The sequence below is a fragment of the Ornithodoros turicata genome, chromosome 10, assembly GCF_037126465.1.
Source record: "Ornithodoros turicata isolate Travis chromosome 10, ASM3712646v1, whole genome shotgun sequence".
Lineage (NCBI taxonomy): Eukaryota > Metazoa > Arthropoda > Arachnida > Ixodida > Argasidae > Ornithodoros > Ornithodoros turicata.
The window spans coordinates 24,324,350-24,348,481 of NC_088210.1; the positions used below are offsets into that span (position 1 = coordinate 24,324,350).

The window sequence follows — 24,132 nt, forward strand, 5'->3', positions numbered from 1 at the left end:
TTAACTGGTAATGCCACCTTTATTTTTTTTTCTTCTTGTCCCATAAAAACATGCAACACTGATGAATATGCAAAGGACTGACAAGAAAGCCAGTATAATGACACTGGTGACTATGTGCAAAGTATACACAAAGCAGAGGTATGACCTTATGGTACTCAGGCATAAAGGTCTTCCCGGTCATTGCCGATAGAGTCTGGTTCCTCCAAACTGCTGAAGTTGAGGAAGTGAGATGGCCGATGGATCTCGTGGTAAAACTCCTTGGGGTTGGCCAGTTGCAGCTCGTACTTCATGTTGGGGTCATGTCGAACACCTATTTGGAGATGGAGACAGGGAAGGAGCAAAATTTAGGGGTCATCTCTCCGTTGGCGAGGCCCCTGAGGTTTTGGGCATAAGATTTACTTTGTCGACTTTTTATTTAGCTAGTTCATATTCTTTGAATCGACTAACAATTAAGATAAGTTAGTTTCCTAAAAACTGAATTACACTAATTTATGCCGCCAACACTTAAGAAATTTCATGCAACTTTGACAAGCAGTTCGGTGTGTAGTCAAATTAACTAAGTAAATTAATCGCATTAATTTAACCCCACATTAATACAACTCACCATGAAATTTATTTAGTGTGACACACATAAATTAGTGCAGCTAATATAATTTTAGTTTACTAACTCAACTCAGTTGTTAATTGACAGCACAATGCTACGCCAACCCTGCACCAATCAGTTACATGAAATTTCTTAAAGTGTCCACTACAGTATGAAAAGAAACACAAAAATTTGACGTCAAAACATTATCACAGCAAGGGTATCCCTTTCATAATGGTTGACTTGATTGCCATCTAGCAATCATTATTCCCCAACTTATAGCACCTCACATTATAATGCCACTGTTCGCTCACCCATGAAGTTGTAGTTCCATGAACCTTGAGCAGGAACCATAAAGAATCCCAAGAACCTGTCGGACAGCAACATCTGCACTCTTTCATAGTGAGATGGCAGGTAGCCCTTTGGATTGTTTCCTCTGTCCGTGTTTTGTCGACCCCATTCGTACCCACTTGGCGTAAGCTTGTATGCTGTCAGAGAGCAGGAGCCAGGGGTAAAGCTGCGTGAAAAAGGCTACATGAGCTAGTGGAATAAGCACAATGTAATCAACACTGTGCAAAACTGAACAGTTCGAAGATGGTCACCCGCAGGCACATGTGCATGTAAAAATGGTGATTTCAGCGTCATTTATTGATGCTGCTAATCAGAACTGACAAAAATTAGAGAATCCAGAAGACAAGGGGTATTAAATATGCTAGGGGTAGAAAAGGATCTCTCAAAACTTATGCAAGTCTTCAACACTGCCGTGATGCACAGCACACTTTCGTGGAGGTTTTATGGGCATGGACAGATGTGGGTACGGACAGCTGGACGTACATACTGCCCACACAGTGGCCAAAATATGGAAGTTAAGCAGGATTTGTAAGTGCATGATCATTGTTAGATGCAGACAGAGTACCAAACAACTATACTGCTAAGCAGCCAGTATCAGTAAACCTGTCGGACGAACCTGCGTTCAAACATGTGCGTATGTCTGTGGCGCGGAGCAAGTGTGTCCTTGTACGAAAGAATGTAACTTAACTCTGCGTATAACACTGACCTGCAAGTGATGATAACAGTTTTTTCTCCGTCCCATGTTGGGTTGTCAGCCATGATGCGTGCATGAGCCGACACATCCTGCGGAGAGAGTTGAGGTAGCTCGTTGGGTTGTGTGTGGACCCAGCCCAACGGTTCCAGCTCCCTCAAGTGGTCATGTTGTGGCAGGGCAACCGGTAGTTGCACAGCTTGGTGGGTACCGCACTGCGGGGGTACCACAATGCACCGTATCTCCTTCACTTGAGGGTTGTCCTGCGGACTTGCTCCGTAGAGGTAGCCTGCGATCTAGGATGTTGGGTAAGATGCGTTATGTGAGTGCTTGTGCTCAGGGAATGGAAAGATCAATTCTTCGGGTCTATATATTAACACAACCAGAGACATTGCTAGAAAAACATTCCATGGCATTATGCTTTGGTGTGTGCGTGTCAAATTTCTTTGAAAGCTTGTAGGTAATCAAAGAAATTGATGTCAGAGATAAATATGGCAGTCACACAAAGATGATGTGCGGGCCTGTTCCTTTGTGTTGCGAATCAAATTATAATCATATTCAAACAGCAAACTGTTTTATGCAAAAATCCCATCATGGCATCTTTCAAATTCTGCATTCCACATGTGTCGATTGAGGACCAAACAAGCACATTAGAAATGCAAATGTAAAATGTAGAAACAGCAGAATGTAACTGACAGCAACGCTGTGCTCCATTTTTAAGAAAACAATGCATCACAGTAGCCAATCGATTTTCCAAACTTCGCAGTGACCGGAAAAAAAGTCTGAATAAAACAGCAGTCTGAAAAATCTGACGACCACTAAATTAACCTTAGTTTCACCTAGACTGAACTAAGGACGACCTGCATTAGATGATATCCGTCCCGACTTTCCAAGGGCACCGGCGTCGCATAGTGTTACGGTTCAGAAGTTTTAGAGTAGTCTCACCTAGGATTCCAATTACCAAACCAATCCAATCCAAGCGCACAATCTAAAATGCCGGTTTCGAAGTCGTGGCTGCAGTGCCAAAAATAGTAGTACTGGTGCTTGTTTGCAACACTTTGCAAGCACTTTAGTCCGTAAAATCAGGCCTTCGATCCGACCGGAAAAATTGTAGTAAAAATGTATTAATCCTACGGCAAAGGTCGCGGTTCCCCGTGGGAGTCCTACGCACTGAACGAGCAAAAAAAAAAAATCAGTCGGCTACTGTACGCACGTTGAGAGCTCTTAACATACGCAGAGAAAAATTTTGTTTCATACCTGCGTCCTCAAATCCGAGATGATGATGAACTTCTTGAGAATATTCTTCGGAAGGATGTACGTGTATCCAGCCTCTTTGATGTCATCCGATGACACGTAGATGTGGTTGGTACGCAAGTGCAAGTTCGTGGCCGATATGGCACGCACTCTCCATTCCGTCTTGGAGGCAAACGTCTGCGTTTCGTAGTTGCTGCAGGTACCAAAAGTTAGTTTCCGTATCCGCACGATAGAACCCACGAAGCTTCAGCACCTGCAACGTAAGGCGTAGTCGCTTACGTACCTGGTAGTTGAGGTGATGATCTCATCTCCGTGCTTGTTGACGGTGCGCGTAGTCGTAGCTGTCAGCTGAGACTGTTCCTTCGTCTGCTTCTCGATTTCCGCAATCTGCTGTCGCTGAGCTGATGGGGCGGAGATTTCCATACCCAAGATGATGTCACGAATTTCGGACTGGGTCAGGGATGCAACGTTCACGCTGAGAAGCAAACGCAAACATGTTATCTATTGACAATAGTAGCTTTTGCTGTCCGCTGTTGGGTTGTCAGCCACAATGCATGCTACTTACTGCAGCACTGAGTACATAAGTCTGCACGAAGGTCGACTCACTTGTTCTTCTTGCCGTAGTCAGCCAGGATGAGGTCCTTCAGCTGGACTTCAACCTTGATCCACTCATCATCAGTAAGGGTGGGCCAGATGTGATGAGGCTCCGTGATGGTGGTCTTGTCGGGCTTCAGGATCACCTTTGTGCGTTCGTTGTTCACGTGCAGGGCTCGAAGAATCAGGATGAGACGTGAGAAAGCCTAAGACGTAAAAACATTAAGAGATGTAGGGGTTTATGTTGTGCTTCTCTGCGCCAAAAAAATCACGAGGGTTTGTAGACGGACCCACTACGAGCAAAAGCTACACAGCGCTTTGTACTCACTGTGTAGGATGATATGGTCTTGAGCCAGTCATCGTACAGGTTAAAGAGCACCATCTGTGGTTCAGTTGCCTTGAGAATAAGGTCACCAAACTTCTCCACCTTGAGGCAAGCTTGGAAAGGCAGCTGCAGCTCGCTTCCCTTGATGACAATGTTTGGGAAGTCCAACAGATGTACCTGTCAAGAAAAAAAGGTTTAAAGCACAACGTAAGAGCAATTCTTACAAATGAGAGATCATTTTTGCAGTAGCCACACAAATAAACTAATTCAGATAATCAAGGAGTCAGCTGACAAAAGAGGTGTATCAGAGTAAACTAGGCTTACCTCCAGAGGGTCAAGCATGCCTTTCCTGGTGACAATGATCTGCTTAGGCTGCTCTTCAACAGGCAATGAACGAATCAAAGCAGCCACTTCTTCAGCTGTCTTCCACTTTGCAAGCTGTTGCGACATTCATGCAATGTTAGTGTAATAAACATAATAATAAAAGCGTAATAAGGGCTGGAAACATAAGGTATTTCCTACCTGTCCCAGACGCTTCTGTCCTGCCCAGACCGAGGTGTGAATGATCTTGAGGAAGAGCTGACCAGTGCGAGGGTTGAAGATGAAGATCGCACCGTTGATTGGCTTAGTCGTGAGATTTCCCTCAAACGTCTGCAAGGTAGTCACAAATAATTTTCACGTACATGTAATCACCTTCATAGAAGAATGGGGGCTATATGAAACCTGACACCACACACATTAACAACTTATTATTAGGGCCTGACTTTTTCGGGTTTTATTTTTGGCCAAATTCGGGGGGTAAATATCGGGTGATATTTTTCATTTGAAAATTCGGGTGCATTCGGGTTAAATCCCGTTACGGCATATTCTGTCGTCAAGAATTCGGGTGTATTCGGGTGATTTTTTTTTGTTTAATAAAAATTTGTCTTAACATGGAACTAATGTTTAGCAATGTTATCAAACTTTATTTTAATGCACGCCTATGAGTGTGCCACGCGACCCGGATGTTTTCGGGTAGATTCGGGTTAAACCCGAATGTTACAGATTTTGTTCGGGGGGTAAATATCGGGCGGATACGGGTTTAACCCTAAAAAGTCAGGCCATACTTATTATCTGTGCCATATTTTTGTGCACAGCTATTCTCCTTTACTGAGGGAAAGTCCATAGAACATAGTTACATCAGCCTTAAGCAAGTAGGTTAATGTCTTCTTGTCATCTGTACAATTAATTATGGAGTTGGAGAATGCTCAATGCTCATGGTAACCTCACTTCCCGCATCAAATCACAGAGTGCGTTAGAAATTGCATCAGATATTGCAGAGAAGGACACAAAGACAACATAAAACAAAGCTGTAGGACAATCAAGAGAATCACACATGCTAAATAAGTAGATAATAGCAATGACACGACGAAAAAAGCAGGTGTGACTATCACACTGAAGAGGAAACTAAAGAATGTGAAGCTTGCAACCTCGACAGCATTTCCATGAGGCAGCATTCTTGATGAACGTTCATTTCTTTAATTTTTATTTTTTATTTCATATTTATCGCCGGTTAGGCGATGACAAAGTTGCGTGCTGACAGCTCCAGCTTCTGATTAAAAGCTTAAAAAGTTTCAGGATGCCAAGAAGATATCTACATTCATTCAAGGGTCTCCAAAATGTTTACCTTGTGGATGGTGACACGGTAGACGTTAGTGTCATCCACAAACCAGATAATCTGGTTCGAGAAGAGCTCTCCATAGTTCTGGGAGGAGAGGTAGGGCTCAGTGGGCTCGGACGAGTACAGTTGCAATCCTTTGCGGATTCGTTCTCGGAGAACGTACAACGCCGGGTTTGCCTTCATAATCTTGGCCATAGCCTGCTGAATCAGCGGCTTGCAACCAGGATACCAGTTCCCATAGGCACTAACAGAAAACAAAAAGCAAAAAAAATTTCACACACACACACGTACTTTCAGGTAAAAAGAATTTTTGCAGTCACTCGAATGATAAGAGTAGCAAGCCAGGTTGTCTAGGCTGACCTCTTCTTAAATTTCCCATAACGCAAGAAAGAGTCATTAAGAGTTTCACTTCTCCTTTGCGATGCACTGCACAGGCTCGGGATTACCCGAAAGCCAGAGCCTGGCCCGGGTAAAACTTTCTTTTTGCGGGCGGGACCTGGGCTCAGGTATGACCAGTACATTGCCGGGTGTAGGTGGGCTCGGGCCTGTGTTACCCTATTACTGTTAGTTAGCCACGGTAAACTTTTACAGCCCACTATGTTGGGCCGGGCCCGGGAACCTAGAAATTCTTTGGGCCAGGTATGGAGTCGTCGGTCCCGGGCTTGGGCTAAAGAATGCGGCCTGTGCAGTGCTCTAGTGCCATGTACAGCACCCATCAACCTTAATAACAACACTGCACAAAAATTTGATCTCGTTTCAGAGCGACATAACAGCCACCCTAGCGGCACTGGGGGAACGTTAAGTGAACAAAATCCTCGCGTTAAACTAACACAATAATTTTTTTCAATTAAAACTTCCTCATGACCCCAAGGGTTGCTGTAACCGCGCTCGGGAACGATACCATATTTTTTTTCCCAGTGTTATTATTAAGGTTGAAGGGAGTTGTACTATTGAACCCTTTCGAGACGAACGTTAAAGGTAGAAAAGTCAGAAGAAATTAAATAGTACCTGTGAAGGTTGTATGCCAAATCTATGGCAATGAGAACCCCGGTGGGTGAAGGGTAGATACTCATGTTGTCCGTCGTGTAGTCCAAGAACTTGGCACGAGCGTAACGCTCCACATCGTGAGAGTCGTAGTCTCCCCACCGCAACTGGATGTCCATCCAGTACTTTTGAGTGGTTGTGCCATCCATTGTGTCCCTGATGAAGGCACACGTTTGTGAAATCCGGGACAACGTACATGTAAGCTTAACATAACGACGTGCAAGTGAAAGCGGTTCTCACTTTGAGTCAGCCAGGAGGGATGGTCGAGAGACGTTCCACTTGTAGGTTGCAAATAGCAGGACGTCAGCGCAGGAGCTGTTCATCTTGTAGGACTTACGGGGATGAATTGTCTCTTTCTGAACAGTTTCAATTTCAAGGGCATCGAGTTCTTGGTCAAAGACCTACGATGAACGGGGGAAAATGACAACTGAGTACGGAACAGAAAAATGAGTGCAGTAGCACAGTAAAGACTGATGCCTAATACTGTATGATGTCTAATATGAAGTCATGATGCCGTGTCAAGTGACATTTCTGTTAGCTCAGTAGAGGAGGCCACACTCTTTAGGCATAATATGTTCATTGTAGGTAAAAGCACACCATGGGCAGTATTTTGGAGCAGAAACAGCGCACGATTCCTGTAGAGAATATCTACATATTTTGTCACACTTCCACCAAAACAATGACAGGTACCTCTACCTGGTAGCACCTCTCAAAAAATGCTTACAGGACAGCCACATGTGTAACAAGCTCATCCTTCCATCTTAATAAAGCAAGTCCCAAATGCTCAAACCAAGGAAAGGCACTGAATGCATAGTGACAAGTGCTGCTCCAGTACAGAACTAGTACGTGCTGACAAATGCACAAGCCAGCATTGATAGTTGACAGAAGTAGAGTGCAGGGTATCTCAACACCATAATAGGGCTACCAACTTGAATGAATGACAAGATAGTCAAGCCATAGCCAAGCATAGTAGAGTCAAAGGCCCCCAATAGTGAGAGTATCGACCCCTTGCATGCACAAAGGAGAACGGAATACAGAAAAGTTTACCTGGCACAAGTCCATGACGATGCTTTCGTGGATCTTCTGCCACAAGTGAGCCCTGAATATCTGGATCAGTGAGATCTTCAATGTGGGGATCTTGCCATGCATGAAGATGCCTGTCAAGTCAAGCTGCACTTGGAAACCTACGTACACCTGTGGAGATCAAGGCACAAAGTGAGGCCTGTGACAGTTCACAAAAGTAGGAGAGGAGCACAGAAATCTCACATTGGCACGGTTTATGGTTGGAGACCACCACAGTGTGAAACGGCGGTTCGGGATTTGGTTGAGACCGGACCTCTGGGCATTGGTCAGCTTCTTGTACTTCATGGACTCTTCAAATCCACTGGCCTTCTCCCTGTTTTGCGAATGAAAATCATGCCAAGGGTTGTCAAGGAGTGCTTAACCTCAATAGCAGAGCATGCATATTCTAGTTATCAATGCATGTCTCATGATCTCATACAATATACAATATGGTATGGGCTTTATACTCATGGAGTTAGTACATTGCTGTCAATGGCATGGACAAAAGGGGATAAAAGGGCAAGGTGCATAATAAAAAAAGAATAAATGAATTCTACACCTGTGCTTCGATTAACACTTTTCTGCAAAAGGCAACAACTTTTCTGGTTTATGTGCCCGAAATTTACTAAAGAGACGTGTTGTAGTGCACAGAGAGAAATCACTTGCACAACGAAATATGAAAGCATGTGTAGCGTAATCCTGCCAGCGAATATGCTAAGAATGTTCTCAAGCAGACTGTCAATTCGTCACATAAACAATGTATTCATGGGAGCTAAGACATTGATTTTGCAACAGTTAAAATATCACTAGACACATTCTGGTATTAATATTCCTTGTCACAATGAAATTTACACACCAGAAGAGACCTTCCCAGGTCGGGAAGTAGGTGCCCTTGAAGAGTGTGTGCTCCAGAATGCCCTCAACACCACCAAGGGCTTGTATCATGTCGGTGCGGTAGTTGTTCAGGTTCCACAACTTGCCGTCGTGCCTCTGGTGCGTCCACCAGAATGGGTTCTGTTTCAAGACCTGTGTCCAAACAAGAAGAAAGAATGTCACTGTTCGTCACATCAGGTTGCTCACATTCAGACATCCACTGCAGGCTTCCCTTTTGCTTCCACATGCACACATATGTTAAGACCGGAAATAAAGAACCATACCTGATACTGCTTGAAGTCAGTGCGTACTCTCCAACCCTTGTCGTAGGCCAGGGTGTGACGGTCCTTTTGGAACAGGGTGTTGATACGTGGAATGCCACGGTCCCAACTGTCTTCGAGGTCTTCCAGCGTCAGACGTCTTCATTGTGTATAAGCACAAACGAAAAAAAAAAAAAAAAAAAAAAGAAAGAAAACGTTAGATCATACTTAGGGCCCCATGTTTTAGGGTTAAACCCGGTTTCCCCCCCCCCATTTGCATCATTGTCACGTAGGGTAAAAGCCGAAAACAACCGAAAATTAACTTGGCAAAGTGGCAATTCAGCCAGTGATACAGGCATCGCAGTATGCTATGTACCGCATATTCAACACAGCTATTCCGCATCTTGTGTTCATCAAAAAAGCGAAGTTTTTTTTTTTTCACGCGATATCTCCCGATTTTACCTCGTTTTACGGCTCCCCGAAATCAAACCCGATTTTTACAGCCCAACTTTAAAAAAACATGACCCTAATTATACCAAACCAAACTGGCTGGGAAGACAAAATTTTCCCAAAAATCCGCACCTGTTCTGAGCAAGCGCCTCTTGACGTTTCAGGGCGTACTCTGCCCACACTCGTTGTGAGTCGATGAACTCGCTTTCCCACGGCTGGATGTAGCGGTACAAGTTGGGAATGACTTGGTCTTCGTCGTGGCTCATTCCAGATCGGAAGTGAGTGATGCCCACGTCTGTCTGCTTCGACCACCTGGGAGTAAAATGGCATGCTCGTGTTTGTGAAAGGCAAGTTTTGGAAAGTGTGCAAGGGCACTGCATGGGCCACATTCTCCGGCCTTAGCCCAGCCTTTTGCCGGACTGAGTGAGGCTTCCTTTTGGCGGGCCTGGGTAGGGTTCCGATCTGACATTGTGGGTCAGGAGCATGACCTACTACAGGTTTTCCCGCCGATTTTGATCCAAGCGCCATCGAAATTAATCCATGTGCCACGCACACTTTATGGGGCATGGATTAAGTTAGCTGGCACTTGGATTAAAATTGCCGGGAAAACCTGTAGATTATAACAACTATGTCATAATCGGCAACCCCTATGAGGAGCCCGTCCGCACGATCAGCTAGGGGGCGTTACTCGTCGGCCCGGGACACCCACATCATGATTGGACAATGGAAATTTGAATTTGGACGCGCAGAAGCCGACGTACGACCAACGTAGCAGACGGCAGCTATATCTCCTATGAAAACGCATGAAATGACGATGATAATCAACTTCAGAAAGAAGCATCTCCCGTGGGACATCCACCGCTTGTGCAAAAAATACTAAAGTAAGCTGAAGTACAAAGTATTGCAGAAATTGAGTAAGCAATAACCGGGTCGAAGAGTAGCGCCACCGCTAGCTTCTAAGTGCGGCACTGGGAAGGGGTGCCTATGACATGGCCGTTATAATCTAGTAGGTCGTGGTCAGGGCACATTTACTATATATAGATCGAACTTGAGCCTGCATTACAGCACTGTTAGTTAGCCACAATCAACTTTTCTAACTCACTACTGTGTAGTTGAAGGGCCGGGTGAGCTCTGGCTGAGGCCGAGAAAGCTAAGGCGGTGCAAGGGTCTAACCGTGTATGCACACGAGCGACACTCCTCCAGAAGCGGAAGGTGCGAAAAGCGTCATAGCTTTCTGCTGTCACGTAAGCGCAAGCGCTCAACGTCGTGTCTTCACGTAAACTGCTAACTGTTGGGAATATCCTGCTACACAGCCGCAAGATATTCTGTAGCAGACGACAGGAAAACACGCTGACGGTGTCGTCTGCTAAATGCGCAGTACGCCACTTCCCATATTCCGCATCGTGCAATGCTCAACATAACACGAGACGGAACTTCGACTCTGTGAGCAGTGTTTTCGCTTTTTTTTCCACTAGAATATTCCGTCAGGATGTCGCTCATGTGAATACACGGTAAGAGTGCCAGCCCCTGCAGTGCTCAAGCAATCAAAGTGCAAACTTTACGCGCTATGCGTAAGCTTTTCACACCTGAGATCTGACTGGGGAATGAGGACGTGTCCCATGGAAAGCATTCCCAAGCCACCCAGTTCTTTGGGAGTGTAGAACACCACAGGCGGGAAACGGCTGGGCATTTTCGAGTTGAGTCCAATCTTGATACGAGTCTGGATCTTGTTCTCGCACTTCACGAGCAAGTCTAAGAGCTCCTGCGTGTTCACCACGGCTTCACGGAAGTACGTCATCAGACCAATCAGAGCTGTGTTCCACTTGTTCACGATCTGGAATAGTGTCAGAAAGAGATCGGCAAACCACATTATTCTGAGGCACAATGAAGTAATATTGTCCAATGGACCATTTCCGTATTCGCGTCGCCCCTGGCGACGGAATGTTGAAAGTCGTGTCTTTCCCTCTAATAATGGTGACGCGCTTTTCGGACTGGCACGTTGCGTGGGAAAGTAGCAAGAGAGGATTGGAAGAAGAATGCGGAAAGAGTGAAAGCGCATGGTACACGTCACCAGACCTCAAACGTCCGCGTAACCTTGAAACCGATTATCTCCCCACAATGAACGTGACAGTCTCCCGCAGGTGGATCCGTAGCGATGTCTTCCACTCAAAGATGGCAGACTCAAGGGCCTTGCATGCGCATACGCGTTGTCGGAAATGGTCCATTTGCGGTCAATTACATAAAACCGTTACTTAGACATTTTAGCATGTGCATGTCACCAGCATCTCATGGCAATATCTCGTGCCATGAGACAATACGCCGACACGCGTCAGTGCTTTCTCCCACCGGAAAAGGGTTTAGCCCTCACTGCTGGGCAAACCCACGATTAGTGCGGGATACAAAATGTGGAATACCCAGCAAAATGCAGAGGTCATCTAGGCACTGAAATACCACATAGAACTAAAGAAACAGGAAAAGCAAGGAACGACCATACTCATTTACATCTAGAGCCTGAGGTTCTAGGGTTTAACCCGATTCTTCCCCGAATTGAAGGTTGCCGCTTTAGGGTGAAACCCGATTTTTACCCGGCAATTTGCCCTCACTGAGACATCTGTAGTAATGCACACTAACTTGTTTGGCAGCAAACGCAGTTACATCACCATGTGTACCGAACCAGTTCAGTTAGTTTGAGTAACTGTGCCCTATTTCTCCCTAAATTTAGCGTACTGGAAATTTTTCCACCCGAATTTACATGAATTCAGAGCACCTGTTTATTTACCCGACTTTTACTCCCGGAATTTAGAAAAAAATATTTCCCAAAAACTTCAGGCTCTATTTACATCATCAATGTTCTGTTTGAAACACTTTTAAAGAGTGAATAATTAAGACCGCAAGATTCCCTTAGCTCAGCACAAGCCGCAACCCAAGTTGCTCACTCTTACCCCTTCTTGTCAGCTCACCTTAGTGAAAGTCGTCGATCCCGAGGCCATTAGAATCTGACGCACTCTGTTATGAAACCTCTGCATCGATTCATCGTCCACACGAAGGAAGCACTGAGCAGTCCTTTCTTTTGTCACCTGCAACAGCAATTTCGTTGTACCAAAGCTACGGAAAGTTGAGGAATGGCGGCTGGTACCTCATTCTGGAGGTTCCACACTCCGTCCCTGTGACTGAACTCCTCGTGCGTCATGCGGCACTTGGGCAGGATGCGGCATTCGAAGCCTCCCATGTTGAAGAGCAAGTTGGGGTTGTCTTTGCTGTACACAGACACAAAGCTGCTCTCCCACTGCACCGTCGTCACAGATCGGGGCAGGCGGTTCTTGATGTCCCAGAAAACGGCACGGCCCCTGCATCACAGAGAGAGAGAGAGAGAGTACTTTTTAGTTCCATAACAAATTTGCACAGTGCCGAAATACTCAGAAATAAAGGAAAAAATAATTGACGTAGGGCTCTAACATAAAAGGGATCAAACGCTATTCGCATGTAATTTATCCGACTAAATATGAATAAGAAATACTAGCATATGGCATAATAACAGAACAGCGGGTAACCGACACAACTTCCTGCAGATCACTGTCGAAAATACAAAGAAAACAAGACCGGAACGAGAAAAGAACGGCAGCAATGCAACGGACGTCACAAGGGACGTCACATCTTAAAAAAGCAAGGAAGCGACGTCTAACGTGGCTCGATACCCCGTTTCGTCTAACAGGGGGCGCCACGCACACTTATTTTTTTGCTGCGCCGTGTACTGACACTGGGTAATCAAATTTACAGAAATGGTCGAAAGGAGCCACCGGCCCAGTTTTATCTCCGCGGGTGATGTCAGCAGACCTGCGTGGTACGAGGTCAGCATGGGAAGCACTCCTAAACTCTCGTTGGCCACCAAGAAATTTGTCCGCTACTCCTAGGGCGCCGTGCTATGTCACAAATCAAGTTATTTTCCCTGCTATCTTGTGTGTTCGCTTACATGATCACTTAGGTCAGCTGCGCTATTCGTTCCTTCTCAAGAGCCCAAGTCATTTTTAACATGCAGCCCAAACACACAACTAAAAATAAATTTATGGAGGAGCATTTCACTCCACCTTTAATAAAAAGCAGACGGTCAAGCAGACGAGTATTCACTCACAGGTTGACGTCGTGCTTCATGAGCCTCATCCTAGCATCTCTAGGCCAGCACTTTTTGTTGTTGTAGCCAACAATGTTCTCATTGTTTGGATCGGGATGTTCAGTCAAGTAGCGTTGGATCAGATCCCTTGCTTCTTCTGCAGTGAATCTGGGAGAGAAGGGCCATTATATACAAAGGAGATCACTTGCCAGTTTCAAAATGAAATAGTACCCTTTTTGAAATCACAGGTGTAAAGAGAGCCAACACCTATAAATTACAATCTAACAAAAGGACATACCGGAAGAAGACGTGTACTCTGTCAATGTAGCGAGAATACAGTCTGATGGGGTGAGCAGTCTCAGTGGCCACATCTTGGAACGAGAGGAAGTCGTTAGGCATCTGTGGTGGCCCGGCCATTTCAGATGCTCTCTGCAGTCCAAGGCACAGAAGGTCCAGCACAAGGCCATAGTACTGGACAATGAACGATGAGAACTGCAGTCCTCGAATGATGCCGTAGGAATTGGTATGGTTCATGTCCTGCGTTGAACAAATGTGCAACGATTGTCAGCACCATCTTGTAGCAATTTTAGACCAATAGCAGTGTTTTTAAAATTTTCTAACGTTTTACTCCAAACTTACCGAGATACAATCCATAATAGAGAATGACTTTTTGCTTTACTTTTCAATTTAACTGCACAGTGCACAGAAGAGCTAGTACAACCAATGCAGAAAGTTGCATCAAGAAATTCTAAGGTTAAAAAATTCTAACGCGGGAAAGAAAAAAAAAGAAAAAAAAAAAACAGAACAAAAAGCTTGGTTGTACTTTCTTACCATCACCCATTTATGAGTATTTTAGTATGCTAACAGAGAAAAGCAACATTTTTAGCATTATTCATTTAGTCCCGATTGAAAGCACAATAAAAAGGGGTTCTGTAGCAGTTCTGCACTTCAAATAACAAACAGCGCTCCAGGAGAACAAATTTTTCACCTTGTAGTTAATGACAACGTTGTTCTTGGCTGTCATGTAGTCAGCAATGTTGTGGTCCACGATGAGACGAAGCAAACGATTCAGTAGTGTCAGATCGATCTTCTCATACATCTTTTCGAAGCGAGACTCTAACATGACGTTGCATTCCCCTTCGGAGGTGTCCCAAACGTCCTGCAGGTTGTTGATCCCTGAAACAGAAAGCAGGTTCATAAGCAACCTTAACACATAGATATCAATGCCAAGTACGGGACAAGAGCAACTGTTACGTTGTTTACTTGTCACAAAGGCACTCAGTTGAGAATTATTCTGGCTATCAACCAGTACATAATATATACCTTGGCACCACTTGTACACAAGGAGTGGAGGAGGTTCGGAGTCTGCAGGCTTTATCCAAGGTGGGAAGAGACGCCTCTTGTCGGCCTCGTACCACAGGTACTGATCTAGGTAGGCATCTGTGATCTTCTCCAGAGGCTCCACATCGTAGACAGGGATCAGATGGCTATAGAGGTCCATGAACTCAATGCCCACCTGAACAACAATAATACATTTGTCAGTCACTCTGAGGACAATTCAGAAGAGTCCAAATCAAGAAAAAAGCAAACTTTTCATCACGTTCTTTCTAGTTTCATTTTCCGCAGAAAGCATTCAACGACAGTGCAACCAGGCAATGCTTGTGTGTGCAGAATATGTTTTTTTTTTTCCAATGCTGCAGTACTGCTTGAAGTTAAGGCGGCATAAGCACGTAAAGGAACCGCTGAGGAACGCGCGATGGCCATGCAGTGTATTACAGCAATTACCTCTTTGAAGGCTCGTTGTGTCAGGAGGTGACGCTTGATACGTGACAAGGCCTCATGAGGGTTGTCATAGGCCTGCTCAATGAGGCCCAGCTCCTCACGCTGGGACTGGTTCAGTCTGCTCTTCACACTGTTGCGAAAACGTGAGAAGGAACAACATGAGTCTCACACAAGCAGATGGCAAAGGGCCACTTGTAGCTAGATCAATGGAGGTTTATAAGGTAAAACGACATAACTGTGGGCTGAGGGATGGATTAGCTAAACATGAATAGAAGGAGCAAACAAAACAGATGTGTCCTCTGGGAGCGAATCGGATGCCATTTTTTAAACATGTAATTCAGGGTGATATCGGACGCCACTGACACGTTAGGGTGTTACCGAATTACTCTCACCTTCCTGCACAGCAAGGGGCTCGCAGTTAAAGGTGCGCATATATTGGTCAAACATGCATTTTTCACAAATTATAGTCCCAAGCACTACATACTGCAAAATCAAATGTGCTTCACATAGTTGATTGCTGCACTCAAATAATATTTACATCAGACATGTGCTCAGATTGCTACTAAACAGTGCACGTGATACAGGATTGGAACAAACTAGGAGAGAAATAGAGTTTAAAATGAATTGGTCCAAAACTGATTGTGGAGGGAATAATCGCTTTTTTATGCAAAAAAAGTCAGACCGTATGTATGATGTACTATTTTCACATTCAACGTTTTGGATCAAGAAAACAGCGCGTCCAATTGCACTGTAGAGGGGAATGACCAATTCTGCATCTTTTAAAAATGAAAAAAAAAAAAAAGGAGAAAAGCTGCAACTGCATCCACTTGCCACAAATAAGTTCACAACTTTGGGACAGTCATATTCCCAACTTGTCATCAAACTGTTCGTAAATTGATCCCACTGCACCTGTATGCCTCCTTGAGGCGCTCGAGAGCCAGGATGAGCAGCTTTGTGTCATGCTTGTAGGACAACGGAGGGAACGGGATCGGAGAAAACCTCCTACTCTCAAGCCAGTGGACAGTTGTGGTGTAGATGGCCACAGCTTCTTCAGCACTGATGTAGGGGCCATCCTGCAAAAATTGAAAGCACATGTCACATCACACAACGTAATAAGCGCACAGAATGGACAAGGCCGCCTAGCAATGGCTGACCTTGAGGTAGTTGTGCTGACGTTCCTGCTCTGCCTTGAGGTAGAGCCTCGTGAGACGCCCCAGGTTCTTCTTGCAGACTGTCTTGTCGACGGTGGCACCTCGCCTGATTCGTTCACGGTTGTAGTGCGCCGTGTTAGTCCACCAGTCTGCCTTCATTTTGACGTAGCGAAGGATCATGTTCTCAATGGGTATGGGCAAGCCGGGGACCTTCCAGGGAATGTTAGCCTTCCAGCAGCGCCACGCCTCGCTGAGATGTTGCAGGATTGTGCGCGCCTTGTTCTGCTTGATGCCCTCGGGCATCATGTCCAAGATGTCGTGCATCACCTGGAATAGTTTCATGAATATTTAGTGCAACCAAGTAACATTGCAAGGGTACCCTCTCCCATGGTAAGAGGGGATACTGTAAAAGGGGTTAATTTCGCAATCCTAATATTTCGCTAATTCGTGTGGAAGCGCGTTTCGGGAATCGCATTTTGCGGGACCTTGATTTCTCGAATTCGGTTGTGATGACAGAAGCGGGAATTACGGAGTCGGGGAGATCGGGCGTTCGTGACACTGCCGGCAGTAAACGATGAGAATTAGCTGGCCTCTACATGCCGGCTGGCTTACAGATAGGGCCTGAAGTTTTCGGGAAATTTTTTTTTCTAAATTCGAGGGGTGAAAATCGGGTAAATAAACGTGTGCACTAAATTCATGCGAATTCTGGTGAAAAAACTGCCGGTATGCTAAATTCGGGGAGAAATCGGGCTCAGTTACTCGAACTAACTGTATTGGTTTGGTACAAACGGTGATGCAACTGCATTTTCTGCCAAAAAAGCAAGTTAATGCATTCCTACAGACATCCCAGTGAGGGGAATTTGCCAGGTAAAAATCGGGTTTCACCCTAAAGGGCGAACCTTCAATTCGGGGTGCAAATTTGGGGAAGAATCGGGTTAAACCCTAAAATTTCAGGCTCTACTTATAGAGGCTTACTGTGAACCTCAATCCAGTGACGACGACATACGTGCTGGCTTTAAGAAAAGGTACCTGCAATGCCAAGTGATACAGTATGCGAATAAACTACTGACTTTGGAGTGGTGTTCCAATATGGAAATGTTTCACAAGAACAAATCTGTAAGAACAAAGGTCGTCAAGCAAGTAGATTTGTCTTTGCGGAGCTCACGTCGTCGCAAATTCCAGCACCCATACTTTTTTCATCCCCGCTACATATATTTCACGGAAACTTCATTTAGCGGAAAAAGTTCGATCGCGAAATTCACGAAAATTTCTACTTTTACAGTACTTGCGGACACGACTTACAGAAGCGCGCAATTCAAGGTCAAAGTGGCTCTCCACGCGCTGCTTGGTCACGGTCTTGGCAACTCCCTTGGAGTGTCGGCCCTCAAACTGTCTCGACAGCAGGTTTCCCAACCAGCGTTCCAGCAGAGGGGTGATGCCTCTCAGGAAGAACAGCCACACACGCCAGCCGGGAGCCCAAAAGCCGCAGCCCGGTCCTTTCCCCACCGGGCCCTGAAAGAGGGAGCGACGTGGGGTATCAAAGAGGGCTCAGATATTTTACGGTCTTAGGACTGTCTTAAAAACTCTCTCGTGGAATAAATTTGACACAAATACTAACAGTGTTGAACCGGTAGTAGATGAGGTGCTTGAGATCCTTGCACATGCGGATCTGTCGCATCAGCTTGTACTTGTAACGGTACATTCCAGTGAGTTGCCCCACGTGGGCGAAGATGTACTGCAGTCCGTCAGACAATTGGAACGCATCAACGTTGTTGAGTCGGTACTGCACGTGACTGTCTACGACCAGCTTGGTGAGACGGAGAATCTCTCGACACAGGTGGAATGCATTCCCGAAACGGGACTTCTTACGCTCCTGAAAATGCAAGCGACTAAGAACGGGCATGACTATAGAGGTAATACATGGCACACCAGATCCTACGAGTCAAGTGATGCCCATTAATGTTTCATTATGTACAGAATGTTTCCAAATAAAACACAGTTGACAATGCAGAGAGGAAACAAGTTTTGTTTTTCTTGTTTCGAAGTCTGACAGAATACTTTTGTCTCTAAGGTAATAAACCTTGTTTTGCTGCATTTTGTTGCGCGGTGTCTTCCCCGCGAGTTCTGCGTTTTGACGTAACCAAATTTATGGCTGTATGCAATGCAAGAAAATAATAATAATAATAATAATAATAGTAAAAAAAAAAGAAAAAAAGAACTGCTATTTTCACCATCACTCAGCAGGAATCCACACATCTGGAATCAATTGGTTCGTTTGTTTTTGTTCAAGTCTGTCTTTGCGTGTGTCCACTGTAACACGACCAGCCATCTGATTTGGTAGATTCACCAGATCCACCACTAGAACTCGCCACAAATCAAGTGCAAGATGACCAGCAAGCACACTTGCCTTTGTTGTAAGGGTCTTGACTGGTTTCAGGTTGAAGTTGTAGTCGAGATGAAGGTAGTTGAGGTTCTTACGGTGAATGAGCAAGTTGAGCATGTTATAGCCTTGCCTGCACACCTGAAGACCTGCTTCAACCCAATCAATAGTCGTCGTCTGAAAGAACTTGGTCGACTTGAACGAACGAAACAGATACCTGGGCAATGACAGAAGACATAATAATCACTCATCTCATCTTTAAGTCAAAATGAAACAATCAACATTATTTCAAGTTCCTTAAAGGGACATACCGTTTCTTCTGTGGCTTTGGGGGCCTGTGCTTGAGAGCGTTCAGCACAAAGTACTTCAGCAGCTTCTGGTACGACACCCTGACTTTCACTGGCATGCCAGGAGGACAGTGCTCTCGGTACCTGGATAGTTAGGAACTGCATTAGAAGGGCATACTGCAAGGGAGTTCACGCGCTGAGCTGCAATTCCAACAATCTCAATCTTTCTTTATTTGATACAAATGTCCTATATAACATATCCGCCCTGTATAAACCATAACGATTTGTGAGCTTGGCCGACAGTCAACAGCAGCAAAATACCAACATAATAATAACAACAGTACTCACACAATGTTGACTAGCACACACAATGTTGATACTTCTAGTGCAGCTTACAAAAAATTAAAAGAAATCTGCCATGATATTCTTGGTGTTCAAAGCAGTAGTACTGGTTATGCAGCAGGATTTTAAGAATGATTTCAGCTTCGTAATAGAAGAAACCTCTATGGCTGAGCTAGGGGGAATCTTAGAAGCTGCTGGGATGTAAAACTGCCACACATCCTTGTCAGGTCCAGTGAATGTCTCGTGTTTCTCAATCTGACTAGTAAATCTCTCAATGTCTCACCATATCTCAAGTGTTCTCGTAACTCTGTAGTGTTCACTATTACTAAGGTCCCCGATTTTTCAGTGAAAATGATTAGTTTTTTTATTTGTATTATTATTATAGATTATTTAGATATTTCAGCAGAGATTTTATTAATTTTAGATGTATCTAAGAATCAGGGGGAGGAGGGTATGGAATTTCGCGGAATTACGAATCTTGACCAAGGAACATAGCTTTGGCGCTGGAGATGAATGTACCCATAGGTCATAACTAGAGCCTGAAGTTTTCGGGAATTTTTTTTTCTTCTAAATTCGGGAAAAAATCTGGAAAATGAACATGCGCACTAAATTCATGCAAATTCAGGTAGAAAAACTTCCAGTATACTATATTCGGGGAGAAATCGGGCTCAAACTAACTGTGCTGGTTTGGTACAAATGGTAATGTAACTGCATTTGGTACCAAACAAGTCAGTGTGCATTCTTACAGACATCTTAGTGAGGGCAATTTGCTGAGTGAAGGTCAGGTTATACCCTAAAAAGGCGAAGAACCTATCCACCATTACTAAGTGATCCCAAACAGGAACCAAGACAATGCCAAAAGGGAACTAAGCTGCAATAAAATATTACTCACCATGTCTTCACTAATGGAATGTCGATTGCTCTCCTGCACCGATCAGACCTCATGTTAAATGGCCTTGGCGCCCAAAGAAGGGCAATACCATTAGCAGTGTTGTCTGTGTACAAAGGGCAGTCCTGAAGGAAGGGCTGCACATGCTCTGGAAGCTCGAACTCTTCATCGTCATCAGGCAGCAGCTCTGTCACTTGCTGCGCGTGGAAGCAGCACAATGTCAGCATCAAATCGTTTCAACAACAGTGGAGATTCTCACCTTTGTTCCATGCCTGTGAGAGATTGGGTTTATCAGAGGATCAAAGTAGAAGGCTGGCAGATCAGGGTCCTCGGTCTTGATGTAGACCACATTAGGTGCATGATACCTGGGCAAGAAAGTGATACCATGCAGCAACATAACCAAAAACACGAAGCAGAGGGTAGGAGCAGAAATACTGTAAGGCGCTTTAATTTTTACGGCCCCAATTTTTTGCAAATTGTGCAGAGGGAACATATTCGTGGCTACGGAATTTGTGGCTCGATTGGTTTGCCTCGTGATAAACCCGAGATCGCCCGTGTCGCCCTTGGTACCAGCAGCATTGTGCGAGCTTGTGTTGGAAAGTCTTTGAAAGGCTTACTAGTAGCCTTTGCAACAAGCTGTGAAAATAAAGTTTGCAACTGCATGCATAATTCTCGGAGTGTTAATTCTTGATCGAAATTTTCACGAGCCCTTAAAATTCGCGAACATTAACGGATTTACAGTACACAGCCTTCTACTTCCTTTATAGCGAACACCTTTTTAACGAAAATACCACTACAGCAAATTTTTTTGCGGTCCCGCTGGAGCCCTATAAGTCCAATAATGGACATCCTTTTTAACGAAAATACCTTTACTGCAAATTTTTTTTGCTGTCCCCCGAGTTTCGCTGTAAAGGAGTTTGACTTTATCACATTAGACTATAGATATATAAAATAAAATATTATATATAAATATAAAATATTAAAATATAAAAACAAGCAGTCTTACCACGAAAGGTGGACATAGTGTGGCATGTTATTGTACAGGTAGGGGAAAGCTATGCGGTACTCTGTACGAATGGGCTGACGGATGATGATCTTGTTGATGTCGTTGAACTCATTCCAGTCTTCATCGCTGTGAACAACAAGACAAGTAAGCACCAACACGGGAAAACGAGTGTTCGTGTAAATATACTCACGCTGGGTTCATGTCTTTGATGAGGGGCTCAAACTTTGGCCCTCCCGGAATGGACATGTTGAGAGCTTTGGCCGTGAAGAAGGATTTGAGATCGAACAGGTAGAAGTAATTGTCGTCCACCAGGTCGGTCAACAACTGGTTAGCGAGGCGGTACAATGTCGCCATTTGGGGCAGGGAGAGGTTCCAGTGCCGGTACGTGACCCCGTTTACGTGCCTGAATTCAGAAAGTCAGGCCTAGGTTAGTAGTATAGAACGTAAAATTCTAGTTATTATTTCAGGCACAGACACATTTGAACCTCTACATAGTGAATGTAAATTTAACAAAATCCTCTATTTCTGTGTACATGGCGCCATGTAAGCATTTCTGCTCTCGATTTAACAAAATGTCTTTGCTTGGCTGTTCTATTTCTAGCCAATAGACGGCAGCAATGCTCAAGTGGCTTATGGAGAGAGGAGTCGGGAATACCCAGCAGCTATGCAGTTGTACATGGTCGACTTTACAAATTTCTTTAACAAACTGGAGTTTACGACTACGTTTATTACCTCATCATTACACAGGGGTTCAGCTGTACTAAGAGGTCACAAAGAGGACAACTGTACACTGCCCACTGAATTTGTGTTCCATAAAGGTAAAGTTTATTATGAGAGGTGACACAGCCACATCTGATTTTGACGCATCATAACTGTGATGGTTACGATGCATATTTATCTCTAATCCCTTTCAAATGCAACACTCACTTTGTTTCAGAGAGGGGCTTGTGATCGTAAAACCACTTGCACACAGGGGAGTCTTCTTCGTTGTCCATGTCCATCTGGATAGCCTCAAGCGGTTCAACGTCCAAGACATTGTCGGCGTAATCCAGTGGTGGTTCCTCATCGTCAAAGGGTGGGAATCGCATGCGCTTGAAATGACGGCGATCTCTTTTCTCTCGTCTCATCATGATCCACATTGATCTACATCAGAGAGCATATTGTCAACTACCAGTCAGATATTAGCACTAGTGTATTTCTTAATCTTATGAGATACGGGATATACAATATGGGATATCTTACCCCCACTGTGCGATGTAAACTGGTTCGATGACCCACGGGATCTCATTCACAAAAGTAATGGCGCCAGTAATGTGGTATAGCACCCTTACATCTCGGATTTGTTCCCAGGGCATTGGCATATTCTCCATAAGCTTGAGGACCGCATGTGGCATGTATTTCAGGGCACTGAAACAGGAGCGGAGTTAGCAGACCCATGTAGCGAAGATGTGACCTATGCTGGACATAGGGTTTATTCACATGACGTCATCCACAGGAGACCGCCACCGTCGTTAGCAGGCAGATGTGCTGCATTCGGCCGCCATGTTGTAGGTCCCATCCAAGCCATTACCCATATCGTACTCACTGTATATTTGGTGCTCCAAAGTGACTGTGCTGTGCGATTTGTAGCATATGCAAGCAATTTCCATGTTTCCAACGTTAACAGTCACCCAGAAAGCATATGGTAGCGAACAAAGGTGGGAACATATAACTTCAAGGGACCTACAGCATGGCGGTGAGGTGACGTTAGCGAATAAACCCTATAGTGAAAGGTGCAGCACAGCCTTCAGAAGAAAGCAGAATTATGCAAGAACGAAGAAATATATGCTTCATATAAAATACAGGATTTTAGTCCAAGAAGATGAGAGCACTGCTCACCCAAGATAAACCCTCTTGTCATGTCGGTACTTGCGGCTGCTCATGTCACCATGGTCGCGGATGATTTTACGGATGTGCTCCGGTGGCATGTCCTCTTTTTGAGCGTCCACAAATCCAAACTTTCGTTTCTCTGCATACCGTTTGGACTGCAGCTGCTGCCATTTCCTGGCTAAAAAGATTAGTTATTGAGACGAGAAAACCGGGGCTACCAACTGAACATATGAATATTCAAAGTCAAAGCCCTCCACATGTTATATAGCAGGGGTACAACGGACTATTGCCCGCCGCTGCTGTAGAAAATAATGTGTTCTGTGTGGCTCACCCTTTTCTTGTAGCTTCTCCTCAGATATCAACTGCTGCTGCTGTAACTGTTGTTGCTGCTGTAGCTGCTGGTGTTGTTGCATCTGTGCATGAACCTGTGCTGCCAGCTGCGCAGCCACAGCCTGTTGCTGGGCAAGCACGCCCATAACATAGGGCTGCCCCAGCATGTATGGCGGCAACGCCATAATGCGGGTTCTTCAGAGTCACCACTAAAAAGAAAAACGTCAGGGTGCCTTTACAGATGAACAGGAGTGTGTTCACACTTTTACGAAGACGCACGAAGACGCACTCCACTGTCAGTGCAACTGAAGTTAGAAAAGCATTTGTCTGTGCGTGAAGCCGAAAGCAAACACGAGGGTTCCGATCAGAACCACTCATGTGGTAGGAACGATTCTGCAAGCATGTCATTCATTAGTTTTGCATAGCTTTGCAGAGCATCAGTAGCGCCAGAAGCGCAAGGTTAGGCTTAAAGACGCCGGGCATACACATGCAAATAACAAATAGATTTGCCAAACTGCAAACAGTATGCGTCATGTGAAGACATCTCGTTTGTAATGGTACCCCGAATGTACCATACCAACTGCACGTGAATTCTTTGTTCCGGCACACACAATCCGCATACCCGGAACGTTATTGTAACAAAAGCGTGGTTACCGCCTTGTACTAAATATTCGATGTAGCATCGCGCTCAACGTCAAGCCAAGTTTTGTATACTTACAATCTTAGCGTGATAAAGTGTGTTCCCCGTAACGTAACATTTAAGAAGATGCACTTTAGCTAACAACGTTTTTACGGTTTTTACGTTTTGTGAGCGACAGACAACATGGCGGAAGCTTGAAGT

The 24,132-nt window shown here is 44.8% G+C and overlaps 1 protein-coding gene across 1 annotated transcript; it reads right to left on the bottom strand.

The window, feature by feature from the left end:
• Positions 1-24,132, bottom strand: LOC135371151 (pre-mRNA-processing-splicing factor 8). The gene is made up of 40 exons (XM_064605193.1): positions 24,010-24,132; positions 23,293-23,500; positions 22,971-23,139; positions 22,335-22,499; positions 22,020-22,235; positions 21,283-21,495; positions 21,093-21,218; positions 20,346-20,451; positions 20,090-20,283; positions 18,880-18,999; positions 18,596-18,785; positions 17,807-18,061; positions 17,491-17,700; positions 16,192-16,515; positions 15,947-16,110; positions 15,041-15,167; positions 14,579-14,771; positions 14,244-14,431; positions 13,554-13,792; positions 13,277-13,423; positions 12,284-12,494; positions 12,108-12,224; positions 10,734-10,981; positions 9,280-9,459; positions 8,722-8,857; positions 8,421-8,590; positions 7,769-7,898; positions 7,550-7,696; positions 6,743-6,903; positions 6,467-6,658; positions 5,465-5,702; positions 4,321-4,449; positions 4,123-4,236; positions 3,802-3,975; positions 3,486-3,679; positions 3,163-3,354; positions 2,883-3,072; positions 1,641-1,921; positions 898-1,100; positions 1-310 (listed from the first exon to the last, which is right to left on the bottom strand). Exons 2-40 carry the CDS (start codon positions 23,474-23,476, stop codon positions 156-158), a joined length of 7,092 nt encoding a protein of 2,363 aa, XP_064461263.1. The 5' UTR covers positions 23,477-23,500; positions 24,010-24,132; the 3' UTR covers positions 1-155.